Genomic DNA, 17,083 nt, shown 5'->3' on the forward strand with positions numbered 1-17,083 from the left:
CGCAGTGATTAGCGCACTGAGCTACGGATTTATCGCTGCCGTTTATGTGCGTGGCGGGGGTGGGGTTAGTGGCGGTGCAGCGGTTAGCGCGCTGTGTTCCGAACCCAGAGACCCAAGTTCGATTTCTGGCCTTTGCCAAAATTAGGAATGGTTAGCGGAACCGGCACTGGCACTCTCCTAGATCAACATCAGCACTGGGAAGACAAAGGTGGTCGTGTGTGATGCTGTGTATACCACCTCAGCCAGCACTGGGCTGACTTGAATAGCTGGTTGATAGTATTTCCCCAACAGTCTTTTATGGCAATAGGTGAGATATTTTGTTTTGTATTGGGAGCATAGTCTAGTCATGTCGTAGAACTGCCCTACGAGCCCGGAAACCCGAGTTCGATTCCCGCTCACGGCTAACGTTAATCGTCCGAGTGATGTCTGAATCAGTCCTAGGCCTCCCCTAGGTCTACACGGCCTTAAATGAGTACCTGGTGTGGTGTGTAAACGTCGCCAGCGGGGGAGACAAATGTGGCTGGGCGTGGGGCATGCTCGCCGCTTACCCCCTCTATGCGCCGTGCTCGCCTTCGTAGCTGACAGCACTTGCCCGTCTAGTGTGCGAAGGCTGCTACATGGGTGACATTTTGTCTTGTGTGTGTGCTGCGCCACTGGCAGGCGCTGCGGGAGTGGCGCGAGGCGACGGTGGTGCGCGTGCGACGTCAGCAGGAGACCCGTGCCCGCTTGGAGTGGGCGCGGAGTCAGCTCAACCTGCGTACGTATCTCGGCCCCCCGTCACACACGACGGCAAACAAGCGCCGGGAGGGAACGATCGGACGAGCGGCGTGAAATATCGCTTGCGCACAAAACCTTCCCGCCTGTCCACTGCTGGACGAGGTCCTTCCCACCGCCGTGCCGGTCGTGTGGGATATTTGACCATACCTCACCACGCTGGCCAGTGCCGGTTTTTGAAGGCGGCAAGCATATACGGGAGAGCGTGTACGTGTAGCACAGCAAATATATTTTTGACGCACTGCCCCCTGCTCCGTAGCGTGTAGTCCAGTCGATCCGTAACACCTGGTATACGTGGTCAGGCTCTGCCCGACTTAGCTTCCAAGATGTGATGAGATGGGCCGAATGCCGGGTGTTTTTTTTTTTGTCAAAGGCCGTGTGAAAAATCATTACCCATGATTTAACGCGCACAGTAAATCCACTCCATGTTGATGCAGAAGCAGACAATTCCTGTCTTTATTCAGCGCTCGGTCGGACCCAGGGAATTTATCATTTTTCTGCTGCGGTTTTCCATTAGCGTCAGTGGATTTTTTTTTCCATTCCTGCTTTCTTTCTTTCACTTAAACCAATTATTTTGAAACTTCAAAAGCCCCTCCCGGAGGCAAGAATAAAATGTTGGTAGACTAATATTTCCGTGAAAATAAGATGTTGTGTTTGGACACTTGTTATTCGAGGTCATTTATTTAGTGACGCCTTGCCTTGCCTTGCCGTCATTTCATTCCGTGCTCGGTAGGGCAGGGGTCAAGATCCGATGGCTCGCGGCCAGATGCGGCATCATACGTGCGGCAGCCACGCTATACCCCCCACTTTGAAGCGGCCCGCGAATGATTTTTATCCGTGACTGCCAGCATCTCGACCGCACTAATCGGGTACTCGAGGGGAATATTTTTTAACCTGGCGACAATGCCGCGTCTGTACTTTGGGCACTGCGTTCGGTTACTTTTGTCACTGCGAGACTCGGGAGTCGAATGTCGCGTGGGTTCGTCACACACTTGACGCGAGACTTGGAGTCTAAACTGAAACTATTTTTATTTTGACCAGGTAAGGCCCACTGAGCTATGTGGCTCTTTTTCAGAAGCGACCTGGCTACCACAAATGATAGCTCAACGAAGTTGGCTTATCACGTGGAAATGTATAGCGGCCAAATACTCAAAAAAAATGTGGAGGGAAAACCCAGAGGGGTTCAGAGAAAAATCCACGCGACCACGGGGAGAGAAACATGCAAAGTCCAAATATACAACCGTCAGGGTCGGGATGGAACCCACAACCTCCTGCATACATTGCAAGGGAGTTAACATCTCGCCACCGTAGCACACCATCGCTGACGCGAAGTGGAGTTGACGTTGCCCAAAAAACATTTCTCTTGTTTGAGCATTCGTGGGGGTTCCCAGTGTCAATGTGATCTGCTTGTTTTACTTTCATCATTGTCATAATCTAGGAAATGACAAGCTCTCTGCAGTTTTACTCAAGTATTAATCTGTGGAGTCATTATCTTAGTCTAGTTGACTGAAGTAGTCCAATATTTGATTCCCCCTTAGTTATTTTGTGTTGGTGATATCTGAACTGACCCGTGGCCTCCTCTAGGTCAACTCCACCTTAAAATAAATGCGTGTTGTGGTGTGTAAATGTCACCAATTCCCCTCCTCCCCTATTATTATCATGTAAGTCAGTCATTGAACTTGGTAATATTGTTTTGTATGCATACACTGCTACAGCCGGTTACCATTGTTGGTCTCGCTCAGTGCACTGAGGTCTCTGTTGACGCTGGCTTACCGCAGTCTGTGTCTTCATTCAGTCTCGATTGTTTTGTCTTGGCACAGTCGGGCTCTAGTGCGCAGCTGTGGGAGCCGTCTTCGGACGCCCGATGAGCTTCATCCACTCCCGGTCAACGTCGGCTCAACACCTAGTTGACGAATATTGTCGTCGCTAATATCATGAACAAAATTAACGCTGCTTTTAATCTCCTCCTCCGCCAGTGACGCTTCGCCGGCGGTTTGGGTCATGGAGGCTGCGGCTCGCGGCCGCCACGCGGGAACGCAGGGCGGCCGAGCAGGCGGAGCGCCACCGCCGGCGGGCGCTGCTGGGCCGAGGCCTGGCGGCGTGGCTGAGTCACCACGCGCTGTGCTTACGCAAGACGGTTAGTAGCTCGTGGGTGGAGTGATGGTGTCTTGGAGCAGTAGTGTCATGGTTAGCGCACTGCGCTACGAACCCGGTGACCCGAATTCGATGTCCGGTCACGACCAATAACAGCGGTGAATATTTGAACCAATCCTGGGCCTCCTCCCTAGGTCGACTCAGCCTTATATGAGTACCTGGTACGGTGTGTGAACGTCACCACTGCTAGCCACACCACCTTTTCTTGTGCCACGTTGGTAGGCGCTCACCAACAGCACTTGGCCCAAGAGGCTGTTAAAGCTTTGATGAAGGCACGAGAGCCTCCACTGTTGAAGGGATGAAGTCACATGGAGGGCTGTCGCGACTAACCACTGTATAAGCCAACGGAGGAATCACGCCTGAGAGAACATCCACCGTGGAGATGGAGCACTGAAATCATCGCAAAAACTGAGAGATTGTGACGGCTTGCTGAGCCCTTCGCCTTGCAGTCGGGAGACTGTGGCTGGTAACGGCGACGACGACGATGATGATGGTGTGTGCTGTATGTATGCATGTTGAACTTCTTTTGCACCGTACGTAACCAACCGTGCTAATCGGAGGTCCTTTGTGTGTGTACCGCCTGCACGTTACCGTTTGGAATGCAGCTGCTGCACCGACGGAGCGAGTGGCTCCTCTCCACGCGTCTCTCCCGCACGTACTTCGCGATCTGGAGCCACAGGGTGAGGGTTTGTGCCTTGCGGCACCGCTTGCGGCCTGCGGTACCGCTCCGTCGGCCCTCGGCATGCCCCGTCTGCCCTCGTGCACCCTCGGGGGGGTGGGGGGAGCAATGGAAGCGCCTCTCCGCAAGATTAACGGGGAGTCTCGTCTTGCTTGTTGTTGTTGCCGCAGCTGTCCGAGCGCAGGGCGGAGGCGACGCTGACCTGCGTGGCGCTCTGGCACTGGTCGCTCGTGCTGCAGGGAAAGGTGAGGAGCTGGTGCAGCGTTTTTTTATTTTTTTTTAATCGGGATTCTGCCAGGAGAGTGGAGCGCGCGCCACACCACGCGGCCGTGCCCGTGCCTATAAAACTATAGACTATCTTTATTTTGCCAGCTAAAAGCCCACTGAGCTGTATAGCTCTTTTTCAGAAGCGAGAGCTCAAGAAGTGGCTTATCACGTGGACATTTATAGCAGCCAAATACTCTTCATGCACGTTTTTAAAACGTGGAGGGAAAAACCGGAGGACCCGGAGAAAAATCCACGAGACCACGGGGAGAATATGCAAACTCCAGGATTGAACCCACGATCTCCTGCATACCAGGCAACACCTTGCCACCGTGCCTGAGCAATCGGTTGTGAAAACAAACCGCTCTTGAAATCGCCCAATGTAATCGTCGCCCCCGCAGCCGCTTTGCCCGCATCTCAGCGAGCGGTTGCACAAGAGGAAAATTAAACGGCGTGTTCAGGGTCGTGACGACCAATTAGAGCTCGCTGATGTGTGTGTCACGCGGCGATGAAATGCCTCGCAACAAATCGCCGAGATGATGGATGCATGAAAGGCCGGGTCCATTTCTACTGCAAGCAACCGGTTGTGCACCTTGTCGCAACTGGTTGCAGAGAAGATGTCCATAGACGAGCGATTCGCTTGGATGCAACCGAATTGCGCAAATTGATCTCTCAGGTGTGGAGCCTTTCTGGTAGTGTCACCCTTGAACGTTCGCCTGAGTGACCAGGCACGTAACAATGCACCGATTCACAGATTTAAATCGATAACTTATGATGCTACCGCCGCACAATACACTCGTAACATCATGCAAACTCACAGTATTAACCAGGGCGGCCACGGGGGTCTCGCACTGCCGTTCGGCCCGTGTCACCGTCCTGGGTTGGGGGGGGGGGAGTCATCGCGCGCCTGTGACCCACGCGCCCCTGTGGCGACGGTCTCCGCCAGGTGCTGGCCGCGTGGGTGGCGTTCACGCGCGAGCGGGCTCGCCGGCGCGCGCGTCTCTCCCTGGCGATGGAGGCGTACCGGCGCCAGCTCCTCCGGGACGGGGCAGCCCAGCTGCTCCGCCACGCCGCCCAGTCGGCGCACGAGCGCTCGCGCCGTGTGGCAGCGAGGCACGCGCAGGTGAGGAGCCGGCCCCCTAGTCCTGACCCTCACCCCCCCCCCCCCCGCACAGGTGAGAGCCTGACTTGTAATCCCTCACACGTGTGAGGGCCTGACTAGTAATCCCTCACACGTGTGAGAGGCTGACTAGTAATCCCTCGCACTTGTGAGAGACTGACTTGTAATCCCTCGCACGGGTGAGTCTGACTTGTAATCCCTCGCACGTGTGAGAGACTGACTTGTAATCCCTCGCACGTGTGAGGGCCTGACTTGTAATCCCTCGCACGTGTGAGAGCCTGACTAGTAATCCCTCGCACGTGTGAGAGCCTGACTTGTAACCCCTCGCACGTGTGAGAGCCTGACTTGTAATCCCTCGCACGTGTGAGAGCCTGACTTGTAATCCCTCGCACGCGTGAGGGCGCTCGATCTGGCGGCGCACCTTCACCACACACAGGTGAGGAGACCTGTCCATCACGACGACGCGTTGTGCAGTGTGAGAATGCGAGCACATCTCAAGACGTGGTCCTGAAGCAGCGGGCATGCGTCCTTCTGTAGCAGGAGGCGGCCCAGTCGTTCGCAAGCAACAAATCTGCCTCCCTCACCTGTGCCCAGGCCAGAATATAACACCGGGTGATCGATTTATAGATACCACGTATAAAATACAGATCCTGGTGTCATTGCGGCCAAAGCTGTTGATGCCGCCACACCTCGCCCAATGCTTCCTAGCCTCCGCCAGATATCCTCTCTTCCGCCAAAATAATCGGAAAAAATTATACAGAGAAACAACATTTTGTCTGAAAGCCTCTACACCCCTGCCGCCATTCTAAGTGCTGCACTTAGATCTTCGGTCGCTTTCCTCCGTGAGTTTTTAAGCCGTCGCTTTCACAACATCCAATCAGCTGTTGAGAAAACTAAAAGTCGTCACAAATCAGTGGGCTATCTGTACGTGGATCACCCTGAATTTAGCGTGCACGCGATTTTCAAATTAATCTGAAAAATTGCAAAATCGGGCCTCGATATGAATACTTGGGACGATCCGAATGTTATTATTTCTGTGTTTCGGAGCGATCCGACGACCGGAAGTGGGAACGGCGCAGACGTGACGTGACGCCAATCAATGGCGTCCGCGCTTTACCCACCTGAGCCTGGTGTCAGGTGGCTGACGGGACTGTCCGACAGTTTCACAATTGGCACACAAAGGGACGTCAACCGAGAAGTTAAGGTAAGGGTATAAAATTGTCAATAGAAATCCGAAATTCTTTGATCCGAGACTCAGCCCTGGTGTGTATTTGCGGTGAAGACGCCGCCGTCGCATCCGGTAGGCCACGTTGCGTGTGATTTCCTTCTCCTCCTCCTCCTCCCGTTGCCAGGGATGCGAAGATCTCGGGAGCGATTGGATTCCCGTCTCCGTATTTAGCCCCGTGTCTATTTATACTGGCCCCAGCGAGCGCCGTAATAAGCCATTCATACAATTTAGCGCCACTTTTATTGCGCTTGATATGAAAATCAATGTTGAAATAAAGAATTGATCAATTATTTTGTGCCGTTTCAGTGCAGCGCTAAATCAAAGGGAAGTAAGTGCTGGGGGACGCGTGGATACGGTGTAGCGCGCAAGGATGTTCGGCCGTGCCGTGATTTGGCAGCGAGTCTCCATGTTACCCGGTGTCTGTCTGTCTGCGTGTGCGTAAAGCTGTAGCGTAAAAGCTTTATTTGCGCAGTTACATATACGTGTGATTATGCACATGGCGCAAGCTGGATGCTAGGCGCGGTTCGGTGTGTAAACACGAGCGCTCGGTCTCCGATTGCTGCCCTGGTGGCTTGTGTGTAACTCGATCCATTGTTTGTCTTCTTATTTATATTTCAGTTTTTACTTCATTTGTGCTGTCAGCTGTTGTCGTCGTGTGACCGAGGGTCTGTTCGGATTTCTCTCGGAGAGAATGGCCCACGGAAGCAGGCTCCATGGAACCACGGCTGAGAGCGATCTTTGTCTTTCCACGCGCTTCAGGGCGTGCTTTCCCACACGTGTGTGTGCACGTTTGTGTGTGCATGCATGGTTCAACTGCCATGTGTCAAATGTTTGACACGTGGGGAGTGGCAGTGTAGCGGTTAGCGCGCCGCGCTGTGAACCCGGCGACCCGATTTAGATTTCCGCTCACAGCTAACAACAATGACGATTATCTGAACCGGTTCTGGGCCTCCCCTAGGTCGACTCAGCCGCAAATTAGTACCAAGTGCAATGCGTGAAAACATTACTACAAGGGAGACAAAGGCAGCCTGACATGGTGTTGGCCACCCACCCCCTAGTGCACCATCCCGGCCTTCATAGGTGCTCGCTAACAGCACTTGCTCCAACAGTCTGTTAAGGCTATACGGAGGATCTTTGTATACATGCATGGTTCGATTGCCATGATTCAGATGTTTGACACATGGCATTCGAACCAATATTTTTAATTCTCAGATGAGTGAAAAGCCTCATTTGTTATGATTTTTTATTTTGTGTGGTCATTGGTGACCAGGCCTGCGACCATGAACTCACGACATTTAAGAACATAGTCACCTTATTTTGAGTGTGTTGAAGTGCGATAATATCGTCACATGACCGACCACTGCCCCGTTAACCGCTTACTACACAGGAGGCACGGGATGCTTTCTGGGGGTGCGAAATTTCAGCAGCCTTGATTTAGCACGAGCAAAAGCTGGACCGGATTCGGCATTCAGCGGAAGGGGGCGTTTCGCCTGCTTATTTATTTTGTTATTTTCTCCACAACGAAGCAAGTAATTACTTTCCAGTCGTAATATTATATCGTTTGCTCTTTGGATGCCCTAAGAAAAAGAGAGATAGAGAGAGACTTGAGAATCCTCTTTAATCGCAGTTCATACCCATTTAGACGCCAGTGGTAAACCAAGGTTGTGCTTCACAGCAATAAGAGTCTGGGTTCGATTCCCAACTTGCGCTCATTTCTGCATGGGTTTTCTCTGGGTTTTCTCTGGGTTTTCTGGTTTGCTCCCAAAGCAATTTTTTTTTAAAATAAAAACAAGAAATGTAAATGGTATTTGACAAAATATCCCAATGCTGAAATATTACCTGCAATTTACTTTCGGATTACACAGAGCAACTTGCCAGGACCCTCCATGAAAAGAGTTGAGACTCGGTGACACTTTCCTTGGCAAACAAGCAGAGTGATAGTAAATTGTGAACCCAGGATGTCAGCGGTGCTGGCTCAGTTCTCTGACCATTGTCGTAGCCGCCCGCCCGCCCACCCGCCGTCTCGCCCGCGTGTGTCAGAGCGTGTACAGCGTGCACCAGCTCGTACACCGCTGTGCGCTGCGCTGGAGGAGGAAGACTCTTGAGCACAGAGAGCTCCGTGCCCGCCTAGCGGAGGACCCATCCGTTGCCACGACGACGACAAAGAAGAAGAAGTCCGTCACCTTTGACCTGATGAGTCCAGCCGAGCAGCTGGCCGGAGCGATGGGTGGCGGCATGAGGAGACAGGGCCCTGTGAGGAGCAACTGTCTTCCCCTGGCGTCTTCGTCAGTCCACTGTAGCGTCGAGGCTCTGTGAGAAGACATGCACGTGCACATACATACACACACAAACGCACATACGCACCCATTGCCAAGCATACACACGTTCATACATACACGTACACACACACGTACACACCTGTACATGCGCCCCCATGCATGCACGTACAAACACACACACGCATACTCTTTGGTTCTTTCGGTAAAGTCGCGTAGGTAGAAATAAAATCAAATAAATCACGACGTTTCGAACGCAACACAAATGCCCGTTTTCAGGTGAAAATCGCGACAGCTGCGATGTCTGCTCCCTTGCACACACACACACAAACATACAAACATAACAACAACAACCACCATTCGCCACTAAGTGGCGGTGACGTCACCACGACGCTTGTGCCAGGCTATGTGCACCTTGAGGCCACGTGAAGTGTCGAACGCCCGCTGGCAGGAGGTCACAGGGCAGACCCAGGTGCCACGGGTCGACTGACTGAGACGACTGGCTGATGCACCACCTGTGCCCCCTACTGCGCCAACCTGCTGTGCTTTAGCCACCCGGCGCTCCGCTCGTTGTTGTGAGCGTCACTCCTCCGCCCTCTGTTGTTGTTAGAGGGCGACTGCCTCCAACTGCCCAGTAGCATCCTTCACGAGCCTCCTCCATAGAGGCCGATCTTGACACCACTGGTACCAGTCATTGGCAAGTCCACTCAGGTCCACATCCTCCTGTACCACATCACTCCATCTCTTCTCTAGCCCATGCCACGCCCGTTTAGCCCCCTCGATCCGGCCAAACAAAAGCTGTTTACGCATGCGGTGGCTGGGCATGTGGGCTACATGGCCCAGCCAGCGCAGCCTTGCCTGCCGGAGGAGCTCACCGATGGGACTTTGTCCAGATCTTTCAAGGATTTGTGAGCTCCTCACACATTCCAGCCTGGTTAAACCCAGGATGGATCGTAGGCAGGTCAGCCTAAATGTTTCTAACCGGCGAAGATGTTCCATTTTGGGGATCCACGTTTTACAAGCGTAGAGTAGGGAAAGAATGACTGTGGCAAAGAAGACCTGAAGCTTCGTGCGGTGTGATAGACCAGGTAGCTTCCTCACAGCGTTACGCAACCTATGAAAAGATAATGCCGCTTGATTGATTCGGAGTGAGACCTCTGCTGTTAAATCGGAGCCGGTCATGAGCACACTGCCCAGGTATGGGAAACTCTCCACTCTCTCCACAACTGCCCTATCACCAATTGGGATTTGTGGGGGTGGAGTGTCCGATGATACAAAATACCCAGGCAGGTGCTTAGTTTTGGTGGGGCTGATGGTAAGTCCCCACCTCTTCGTGGCAAGCTCCAGGTTCAGCAGCAGCTCCTCCAACTTCTCCTCTGAGTGAGCAGCAATTACCAGATCATCGGCATACATAACATGGTTGAGCAATAGGGAGCTATCCCTTGACCGCACCTGGGCATCGATCAGCCTCCCATTGTATCTGTACCAGATGGAAATTCTTCCGGTACAGCTACTGAAGGCTTCACGAACTACGTGGTCGAAATAGATGTTAAATAATGCGGGAGCCAGAGGACATCGCTGTCGCACCCCAAGGTGTACAGGGAATGACTCCGACTCCCGGCCACGTAGTTTTACCCGGGCCCACTCACCATCATGAAGGTCCTTAATGATCGTGAGCAGAGGGTCAGGGACTCCGAAAGCACGAAGAACAACCCAGTGCCCAGGCCTACTGATGGTATCATAGGCCTTGACCAGGTCAATAAAGCAGAGACGTAGGTCTTGTTGGAATTCCCTACACCTCTGCTGTAGCAGACGGACAGAAAATATGGCATCTGTGCAGGACTGCCCTTTCCTGAAACCGGGGCACCGCAAGCCTCTCCTCAGCGTGCCTAGCAAGGCGATGTTGCATAATCCTTGCCAGGACCTTTCCCGGCACACTGAGGAGTGAGATGCCCCTGCAGTTGTTACAGTCTGTGCGGTCCCCCTTCTTAAAGAGGGGGACCACCAGGGCATCCTTCCAATCCTGTGGAACCCGTCCAGTGGTTCAGACTGTTGTTATGATGTCATGTAGGGCAGTCTGTGCACAAACGCCACCCTCCCTCAGCATTTCGCTTGGGAGATCATCTCTGCCAGGTGCCTTTCCTGGTCTCAGCCTCTGGATCGCCTTCAGTACACACACACACACACAAGAACACACGTGCGCGCGCACACACGCACAAGCCTCTTTAAAACCTCTCCGCGGTGGTGTCCGGCAAAGGAATACGAAATGAGCGCATTAAACATTAATAGGGCAATTCAAATGAGATTATAATTGTATAAATATTAAACATCGCGTTGCGCCGCGGCGTAATTCCTGTGTCAGAGGTGGCGGCCCGGCTCTCGAGCTACAGAAGGGCGGCGTAATTGCGCGCAGCGAGACTCGTTACGGCGAGGGAGCGCCGCCGCCGCCGCCCCACCGCTCCGGGTCGCCGCCGCGGCTACGCGGTCGCACGCAGCCCCGGCGGCCCAGCTTCCTGCTCGAGTCCCTGCAGAGAGACCGACTTGTGGGCCGCCTGCGCAGGTACCGGACCCGACCCCGGCCCCGACCCCGGCCCCGCATGCCACCTCGCCCAGAGGCCACCGCGCTGGCTCGGGGCCGCCAAATTCACTTCGTTGCGTTTGTGCCGCTGCCACCGCCGTTGTCCTCGTATTTCGACCGACTACATTGCTTCAGTCGTCGTGACGTGAAAGCATTGCCCATTTTCAATCTGCGGCAAGCGGTGCATCGCCTTGTGTCCTTTTGTTCGGATTCTTTAGCTACACGTTGGAGGGGGTGGGGGGGGTGCACTGTTTACGAACCGTGCAGGGTGTGCTTGCTTGCTTTGTCAATCGAACGGATTTGCGTTTAGTACCTTCAGCAGGAATGTGATGAATTAAGTTAAAAGCCAGCGTTAATAATGCGTGTAGCTTTTACGATGCGCTCATTGGTGACCGGGCTGAGGCCATCGGCTCGCTACACTTGAGCACCCAGTTTAATTGCGTTCGGCCTGAACGCAGGATCCTCGCGTTGCTGCCTCGGCGCTCGGTAAAAAAGTGTTTAGACCCCTGCGACGTTCGCTCGCCCACCTTGCTGCTGCTGCTGCCGCTACCGCCGCCGCCGCTGCTGCGGAAAAACATTTTGACGAAGCAAATTAGTTTCCATCGCCAGCGGACGGACTTCACGCGTGGGGGGATTGGCTTCACCGCTTTGACATTTCGAGCGCCTTCCAGTTCCCCGTTCGCCCGACATGAAACTTGCCAAGTAATGGCTTGTTTAAGCTTTTATGAAAAGGAGTGACATTTTATCAATGATGATGGGATTGGCTACGCTCCCACCCCAGCGTCTGGCTGTCCCTAACTCGGACCACTTAGGGCTGCTTAATTTTAATGTTCGCTATTAACAGCTGCTAATGTAAAGAATAAGGAGAAAATTCTGAAGCTGACATATTATGGATCGTGACTTGCACGGCTGCGTTTCCACGAATCCGTCTTAACGGGGCGGTTTCTTCCCGTCGCCGCAGCGAGGCCATCGACCGGCACCTTCCCGCGGGGCAGCTCGTGTCGTGCGGCGAGCGATCCGGGCCCCTGGCGCAGGCCTCCGCTGGCGCGGATTCCAGCTCGCGTCCCGGTGCGGGTTCTGGCACCGGTCACGGCACCGGTCACGTCCCCGTGGCCACGTTCGCCGGACCAGGGGAGGAGACTCCGGTCGACTGGGGCTTGTTGCCGGCCGTTCGTCGGGGAGACGCATCTCGGGCCCGGCCCGTTTTGGTGCCGGACCTCGGCGCTCGGCCTCCATCGCTCCTCTCTTCGCAGCGCGCGCCGAGCAGCTTCGGCCCGGCCGGCTCGGGGCCGCTGCGGCCGTGGGTATGCCGTCGCGTGCGTGAAGGATCCGTTGTAGCATTCAAGATGCAGACGGATTGAGAGCTTGATTTAGAAAGCAGTTCGAGAGCCCATTTTTACGTCCGCAGCGGAGATGGAGCAATGAAGTAGGCTCGTGTTCCAAGCGCTGTGTAGATTGTTGCATCGTGAGACTGTAAACGATTGGCAATGGCACGGGGAGGCCTTCATCCAGCAGTGGATTGACCATGGCTGATTATGAGAGTCAATTGAGGCTAGAGATCTCTTTTTCAAAGGAGTCATTGATCCAGTAAACACACCAAGCAAGCGCGTGTCGTTAAACAACGTGACGCACGATTATTAAGTAGAGTACGTGTACTTATATTGAGCAACCACATGCCACCTGCCAACAAAACTGCTATATTTAAACCCAAGTGAATCATTGCAGAAACAAAAATAACGCGTATATATGTGAAATGTTATTTTTTACATAAAAGCATTTAAATTGTCAACAATTATAATGTGAATGAGCTGGAGGTGCTCTCACTTGGAGAGCTGTTTGCGAGCGTGCGTTTCTGTCGCACGCAGCCGTGGGGAGCGGCGCCGGTTATTGCCGATGCAGGGGAGGGAGCCCGGGGCGTCTCTGGGGATGGCTGCCCCCTCGCAGCTCCGGCAAATTGGAAAGAGCCGCTCCTCCCGCCGTCCTCCTTCACGTTACCGGCAGCAACGAAGGTCTGACATCACGGAGCTCGGATGAGAACCCCCCACCCCCCCCCCCCCCCCGCCTGCCTGCTCGTATTCATTACTAAAACTTAACAAAATTCTAGACAGTGATGCCACTGATTAACATAAAATCGGCCAGATAATTACTCTTTTTATTTTACCGGCTAAGGCCCACTGAGCTATGTAGCTCTCTTTTGAGAAGCAACCTGGCCACAAATGACATCTCAACGAAGTGGCTTATCACGTGGAAATGTGTCGTAGCCAAATACTCTGAACGCAGGTTGGTTCGAAATGTGGTGGGAAAAATCCACGCGACCACTGGGAGAGAGACACGCAAACTCCAAATATACAGCAGGCGTCAGGGTCGGGATCGAACCCACCAACTCCTGTATACCAGGCGAGGTAGTTAACATCTCCTAGCCACCGTGGCGCCTCTAATTATGTTTTCTCCGGGAGCAGCGCGAGCGATGCGTTTGATTGGGACTGCGCCTTTGTTTTTTTTGTTTGCAGTTTGTACCGAAAAGCGACCGTCGTGGAAATTATTGTCACGTGACGGAGAAGGCCAGTGAGATGACGGACGATGACGACGATGGAGATGAACATCTCACGATTGGGGCTCATAAACGTAAACAACGAAAACACGCACGTAGACCCACGCAAACTCGTTTTGGTATAAATCTAAACAGATCGGGGCAAAGTATAAAACCAATTGGGGCAAATCTTATGTAAATGCCACGTTTTTAATTGTATTACACGGTGAGACATTCCGGTGCGCGTATTGAACTGCCACAAAAAATATCCATACCAATCTGTTACGCCTAAAAGACGAACTTACCGAACGAAACGATTACGTTTATCTTGCCACGGTTGCCCACCAGGCTGCGTTCAACGCTCCTTGCCTCGTTGTGTCTGTGTTCTCGTCGCATGCTCCACGCTCAGCTGGGGTGGCCTCATGGGGGGAGGACGATGAGGAGGGAGGCGGATCTGCGGACGCGAGTTTAGACATGGCCGAGCTGCTGAGAATCCACAACGAGCTCGAAGAGTACAACGAAGACCGGACGCGACTGCGGTCCGTCCGCTACCTCGTGCTCACACAACGCCCAGTCCACGACCCTCACGGGACTGGTGCTCTCACACAACGCCCAGTCCACGGCCCTCACGGGACTGGTGCTCTCACACAATGCCCAGTCCACGACCCTCACGGGACTGGTGCTCTCACACGCGCCCAGTCCACGACCCTCACGGGACTGGTGCTCTCACACAACGCCCAGTCCACGACCCTCACGGGACTGGTGCTCTCACACAACGCCCAGTCCACGGCCCTCACGGGACTGGTGCTCTCACACAACGCCCAGTCCACGGCCCTCACGGGACTGGTGCTCACACAACGCTCAGTCCACGGCCCTCACGGGACTGGTGCTCTCACACAATGCCCAGTCCACGGCCCTCACGGGACTGGTGCTCTCACACAATGCCCAGTCCACGGCCCTCACGGGACTGGTGCTCTCACACAACGCCCAGTCCACGGCCCTCACGGGACTGGTGCTCTCACACAACGCTCAGTCCACGACCCTCACGGGACTGGTGCTCTCACACAATGCCCAGTCCACGTTCCTCACGGGACTGGTGCTCTCAGTCTTGCACCGGCCATTGCACTCCGTGGTAGAGTGATCGGAAGGTTCTGAGTTCAAATCCTGCTGGTTGGGGGGCTTACTCAGCCCATCATCCCCCCCACCCCCCCTTCTGCTAATGTCCATTAAATGAGTACCGCATTCTGGGGATGTGGTTGTCCTCTATTCAGGGACTCAACCCCGCCACAGGAATGTGGAATTTCCACCACTGGCTCATGACTGTAAACAGGCGATGAGTACCGCCTCAATCTGGATTTGAGGTTTTCGTGACTGCAGGGATCCATACTCTTTGGTTTTTTCGGTAAAGTCACGGAGATGTAACAAGCAGCTCTTTTGCCCGCCTCTGCAGTTGTTTCTTGCTGTGGTTGTTCCACCTGATGACGGACGCTTGTGTTGCGCCCGAAACGTCGTGATTTAATTTATTTTGTTTTATATCTACGTGACTTTACCGAGAGAAACCAAAGAATACCGCCGCAATGTTTATTTCAGCACGAAATGGATTAGACTTTTTTATGCACACATCTCATGCATATCAGAAAATCGGATATCATTTGCGCTCATTTTGCGGTCTCATGTAAACCGCGCGGCGTCTTTAACTCTGCGCGATTTTCTCCAGCTCCCTGCAAAGGCAGGCGACGGTGCTGAGAGGCTGGCTGAGTTCCGTGGAGGCTGCCGAGAGGGAGCGAGGCGGGGGGAAGAGAGAGGAGGAGGTGGAGGTGGCCGCGGCAGGCGAGGAGGAGTCTGTTGGGAGTTCTCATCAAATTCAGCAGGAGCTCGCGGAGGTGCGCAATCGGGGGGGGGGGGGGGGGGCGAAAAAAAACCTCACCGTCTGCACATTTTCTCCCTTATAAAAGCCGTATTCATTACCACGGGTGCGAGTCATGCGAAACATTTTTTTGCCGAGCGGTCTTCGGCACCCCCCCCACTCCCACCAAACCCTCCACCACCCCCCACCTTCTCGTGGATAATTTGCATGTTTTGCCCCACGCCGCGGCTTGCGCGGTTGCAGGTGACCCACGAGGTGGAGAGGCAGACGGCGCTCGTGGAGAGGAACCGCGAGCGCGTCGAGCGCCTCGTCGCGCGCGTGAGTCAGCTGAGCGCGCCGCTGGGCGTCTGACGCACGGAGCGGCATTTTCACGCCCGCCCCCCCCCCCCCCGCCGCCTCGTTCCGTGTCGTCCGTGGAGACGGAGAGGTGGAGGGAGAGGGAAAAAGAAATCAAATGTAACGGCCGCGAGAGAAAAAGTCCGCGGTCGCAAAAGAAGTGCTAATCATCCGAGCATCGCGTGTGCGCGGACGCCCAAGGCCCCCGGGCTGTTTATAATGAAGCGGCTTTGTGCTTTGATCGCGCGAAATGCGTCGGTGTCCAGAGGATGGCGCGGTACGACGGTTGTGGCACATGTGGGAGCCTCGTGCCTTAATTGGATTTGTGGTATTTATGAGTTGCCTTTTTTACGTTAAGAGTGCGGAATATTTGAAATGCATGAACGCACACTCACGTGTGTTAATTATTGGCGATGCCCTCCTACGTTGCCATAAGTGTTGACTTATCAGTTTTTTTTACGAATGGGACTGCTTTTGATTGAGTTGGTTCATCGTTGTGCCGTCAAGTGTCTGTATATGTGTTCAATCCTCGCATTGTGTTCGATACTGTTGCGTAAACACGTTTTTGTGTTTTTTGTAAATCGACCAACTTTCATATCTTGCAACAACTTACGTGCCTGTGTACGTTTGCTCGTTGCTAATAAAATTGACTTAAAACACAAACGTTTCTGGTGAATGTCTTTCCTCTTAACAAGATTGTTATATTTATCATGCACAATTCACAGCCCAAATCTCAATGCACTTCGTAAGAACAGAGGTGCATTTGTTGGAGCGAGCTCAACTCGTTCTTGTTATCGTCTGCCATGGTCGATCATCTGCTTTTTGAAGGCCTCTGAGTGGGCCGACATCAACCACCATTCCTTCACAGCCCTGCTGTGTGCTATAATCTCCCACCCTCCTGCATACGGACCTCATCTCATCAGCCTGGTTAACTTCTTATAATTTGTCTTTGCTAAAAGCCCGCGTTTTATGAGCCCACTTCATTTTGGCTGCTCGAACAAATTATTTGGTGATGGTGCTGCTGCTATGTTGGCAGCGGTGCGCAACCGCAACACAAAACCCGCCTGAAGACGATTGCTTGTGTTGCGATCGAAACGTCGTGATATTTTAATTATTTTTCTATCTACGTGGCTTTACCGAAAGACCCATAGAATATGTATTTCCTGCAGTCAAGAAAGCCTCAAGTCAAGACAAAACTCAACATTCGTCAAAAACACGGTGGCCTTAAAGGGACAAATTTACAGGCAATGGCCCTGTGGTATGTCGTTTCTGCAGAA

At 53.4% G+C, this 17,083-nt stretch overlaps 1 protein-coding gene across 1 annotated transcript in view; it reads left to right on the forward strand.

Moving 5' to 3' along the window:
• SFI1 (SFI1 centrin binding protein) overlaps positions 1–16,469 on the forward strand; it is a 55,564-nt gene extending 39,095 nt beyond the window's left edge. Inside the window, exons 20-32 of the mRNA XM_032950858.2 lie at positions 661–757; positions 2,751–2,911; positions 3,534–3,608; positions 3,778–3,852; positions 4,818–4,994; positions 8,260–8,531; positions 10,858–11,055; positions 12,035–12,377; positions 12,939–13,082; positions 13,584–13,698; positions 14,013–14,142; positions 15,321–15,486; positions 15,714–16,469. Of these exons, the coding sequence (XP_032806749.2) occupies positions 661–757; positions 2,751–2,911; positions 3,534–3,608; positions 3,778–3,852; positions 4,818–4,994; positions 8,260–8,531; positions 10,858–11,055; positions 12,035–12,377; positions 12,939–13,082; positions 13,584–13,698; positions 14,013–14,142; positions 15,321–15,486; positions 15,714–15,821 (2,061 nt within the window). The 3' untranslated portion in view covers positions 15,822–16,469. The remainder of the gene's footprint in view (positions 1–660; positions 758–2,750; positions 2,912–3,533; positions 3,609–3,777; positions 3,853–4,817; positions 4,995–8,259; positions 8,532–10,857; positions 11,056–12,034; positions 12,378–12,938; positions 13,083–13,583; positions 13,699–14,012; positions 14,143–15,320; positions 15,487–15,713) is intronic.
• Positions 16,470–17,083: the final 614 nt, after the last annotated feature.

Source organism: Petromyzon marinus, chromosome 9 (assembly GCF_048934315.1).
Source record: "Petromyzon marinus isolate PM22_M1 ecotype Great Lakes invasive population chromosome 9, UKy_Petmar_22M1.pri1.0, whole genome shotgun sequence".
Classification (NCBI taxonomy): Eukaryota; Metazoa; Chordata; class Hyperoartia; order Petromyzontiformes; family Petromyzontidae; genus Petromyzon; species Petromyzon marinus.